Source organism: Tamandua tetradactyla, assembly GCF_023851605.1.
Source record: "Tamandua tetradactyla isolate mTamTet1 chromosome 22 unlocalized genomic scaffold, mTamTet1.pri SUPER_22_unloc_2, whole genome shotgun sequence".
Classification (NCBI taxonomy): Eukaryota; Metazoa; Chordata; class Mammalia; order Pilosa; family Myrmecophagidae; genus Tamandua; species Tamandua tetradactyla.
The window spans coordinates 866,221-869,407 of NW_027518252.1; the positions used below are offsets into that span (position 1 = coordinate 866,221).

Consider the following 3,187-nt stretch of genomic DNA (forward strand, 5'->3'; position numbering starts at 1 on the left):
AAGAGAACTGTATATGGTGACTTGACATACCTCTCTAGGATGTATTTTGCAGTATGAGGAGCATGGAGATTAGTTCTTTATGAACTGGTATGTAAATATCATCAAGATGTCAAGTAATAAAATGCAAACTTTTACACAGAGAGACATAAACACAAATATGTATGGAATACATTTTATTTCCAAAGAATATCCTTGAAAAATCTTAGAAACAGTCAGCAACTGCCTGTGAGTAAGCACACTGGGAGATTTGATTAAGGATTCATTGGAGATTTATATTTTCCTTTATGCCATTTTTATGGCATCCTTTTTTACTATTTATTGCTATTGTGTTTTCAATTGTTTTATTATAAAAAGGTGATGCATTGAATACTAAAAAACTCTTATGTAATGCAACTGAAATTGAATAAAGAGGACCATCAGTATAGCATTAAATTTTAACTAGTGCAATAAAAATAATGAATCTAATTGACAAAAATTTAACTAAAAACAAAGTTAAGAATGAGAACATAATTAACATAGATAATACAGAAATTAAGCTTTAATGTTTTAAATTTTTATTAATTCTTGCATATTAATTATTAGCTCATCATTATATATGCACTATATCATTTTATGTACAGTAATAAGCTAGATATTAATACAGAGTTTTTATTCTAATAATCAAAAGCCCAAATGTATAGTAAATTATTTTTATTTTTATGATAAATGCCCTGAAGAAAAGCAAAGTGTTTATCTGATTTATGGTGATTTTTGTGTTCCAATGAGATGTTCCCTAAAGCTAAATGAGAGCCTTCATCAAGAATCACAGACTTATTGATTACTCATGTGACTTTTCTTCTCCAGAGCTTCTTCATAGCATTTGTCATCTCTGAATTTCTCAGAGTATAGATTAAAGGGTTTAGCATGGGGGTTATTACTGTATAAAACACACTCAATAATTTGTCAATAGGGAAGTTTCTAGCAGGTCTTGCATACATAAAAGTACAGGGAACAAAGAAGAAGACTACCACGATGATGTGTGAACCACAGGTAGAGAGCGCTTTCCTTCTCCCTTCATGACTGTGGTTCTTTAGAGAGTACAAAATGACACCATATGAGATGAGTAAGAGCAGAAATGCAATACTGCAGATCAGCCCTCCATTGACTGCCACTAAAAGGCCAATGATATAGGTATCAGAACAAGCAAGTTTTAATAAGGGATACATGTCACAGAAAAAGTGATCAATGATGTTGGGACCACAGAATGTGAGCCCATAAAGAGAGCTAAGTTGAATTACTGAGTGCAAAAGTCCCGCAGTCAAGGATACTGTTAGTAGCATAACACACACCCATTGCCTCATGATAATCAGATAATGCAAAGGCTTACAGATGGCCACATAGCGGTCATATGCCATCACCAAGAGTAGAAAGACCTCTGATCCAGCAAACAAGTGCTCTATAAAGAGCTGGATCATGCAAGCTTGGAAGGATATGGTATTTTGTCCAAAGAACAAGCTTGAAATCAACTTGGGGGAAAAGACTGAGGCATACATGATGTCTATAAATGATAAGCCAGCAAGGAAGAAGTACATAGGTGAACCCAGGGACTTACTGACACTTACAGTCACAACAATCACTGAGTTGCCCATGATAGTCAAAATGTAGAACAGCAAGAAAATAACAGAAAGTCCTTTCTGTTCCTTTGGTTTCTGTGTGAAGCCTAGGAGAACAAAGTAAGTCACATTGTTCCTTGATTCCATCTATTACTGTATAGATGCTAAGATCAGGTTTCCAGACAAATTACCTAGAAAACAGTGAAAAAATAGTGAGTTATAAGCCTAAACTTTTATGTATTCATTCAGTTAAAATATTTATGGAGCATCTATTTGTGGAAACCTCTCCTCATATACATTTTGGTTACCAAGTTAAGTAAGACAATGTCCCACACCCTCAGTGATTTGATTTATAATTTTAGGGTCAGATTAATTTAGACCAATATAATCAGTGCTGTTTAAAAGTTATTCCTATGATGCTTAGGGTGTATGGTTCAGGAACATAAATTGAACCAGAGTCAAAAAAGCTGGATGAAACAATGCTTTTGCTGAGTTTAAAATGTAAAGTGAGAATTAACTAGAATAAGAGTGGATGAGAAGGAAATTCCTGGAAATGGTGCCCCATTTATAAAAACACAATGGTTACTACTTAAGAGCTCATTTAGGTTAATTTTCTATTCAAAGTGGATATAAAAATTCAAAGGAAGACTCTAGATTAAAGTCTGTGTATTTACAGAAGACATATCACCAGTAGGCAGCAAAACAGTTTTATTTTACTCAAGGGGTCTATCACATTCAAATTTTAGAAAAAATAAAATATATTATTTATCATATGCAAATATCATGTTATAATAAAACACTTTCCTAAACCACTATATTTATATTATTTTCCAAATCTAGCTGTCAGATCTTAAATAAATGGTAGTCATCATTCTGAGTCATAATTTTGCACATTTGTAAAATAAGATCAGTGAATATGTGTGAATATTTAGTGAGCTGAAATATTTGAAAACATGTATAGCATGGTGCTTGGACAAAAACAGGTGATCAATCTTTGCTTTTTTATAAATACTGAAGTTTCAACTACATATCAGTATGTATAAATTGATATGCCTCTGAATTGCCAAACAACCTCATTATAAAACAAATTTTTCATTCCATTGATTCCATTTAAAATAGACATACAAATAATATAATGAGAGGAAAAGAAATGCTAACTCTGTAAGAACATCTATCATTTGTTATGCAAAACTATGGCCCAAATGCTATGCTTATGCATATTTTATATGCATTTATTGTGATATATTTAATATATCACATTGAATATACCACAATTCATCCTTTTAAAGTTCAAATATTGTTATCTAAATTTTAATTAAAGAAACTAAGTCTCAGAACATTTCATTTTTCCCCAATCACACATTATTAAGGGCTAGAACTGAAATTCAAATCTAAGTTTGATTGATTTCAAAGCACCAGTACAGCCAGTTGAAGCATTTTCAATTTTTCAGTTTTCATAAGTTCAAGTGTTATCATTGCCTGTGAAATAAATATTCACATGATTGCACAGTCTGATTTCCCCTATTAAGGGTTAAGGTCTCTCCTTCTGGATCCTTATGCACAAACAGAAGAAGGGCTTTTAAAGTCACACATAT

The 3,187-nt window shown here is 32.2% G+C and overlaps 1 protein-coding gene across 1 annotated transcript; it reads right to left on the reverse strand.

The window, feature by feature from the left end:
• Positions 1-821: 821 nt before the first annotated feature.
• On the reverse strand, positions 822-1,739 carry LOC143672942 (olfactory receptor 4A47-like). Its single transcript, XM_077147368.1, has one exon. The coding sequence runs from the start codon at positions 1,737-1,739 to the stop codon at positions 822-824; it is 918 nt and encodes a 305-aa protein (XP_077003483.1).
• Between the last annotated feature and the right edge of the window lie 1,448 nt (positions 1,740-3,187).

What these genes read in the sequence shown, in the direction of transcription:
- LOC143672942 (XM_077147368.1), bottom strand. Translation starts at nt 1,739, where the DNA reads ATGGAATCAAGGAACAATGTGACTTACTTTGTTCTCCTAGGCTTCACA.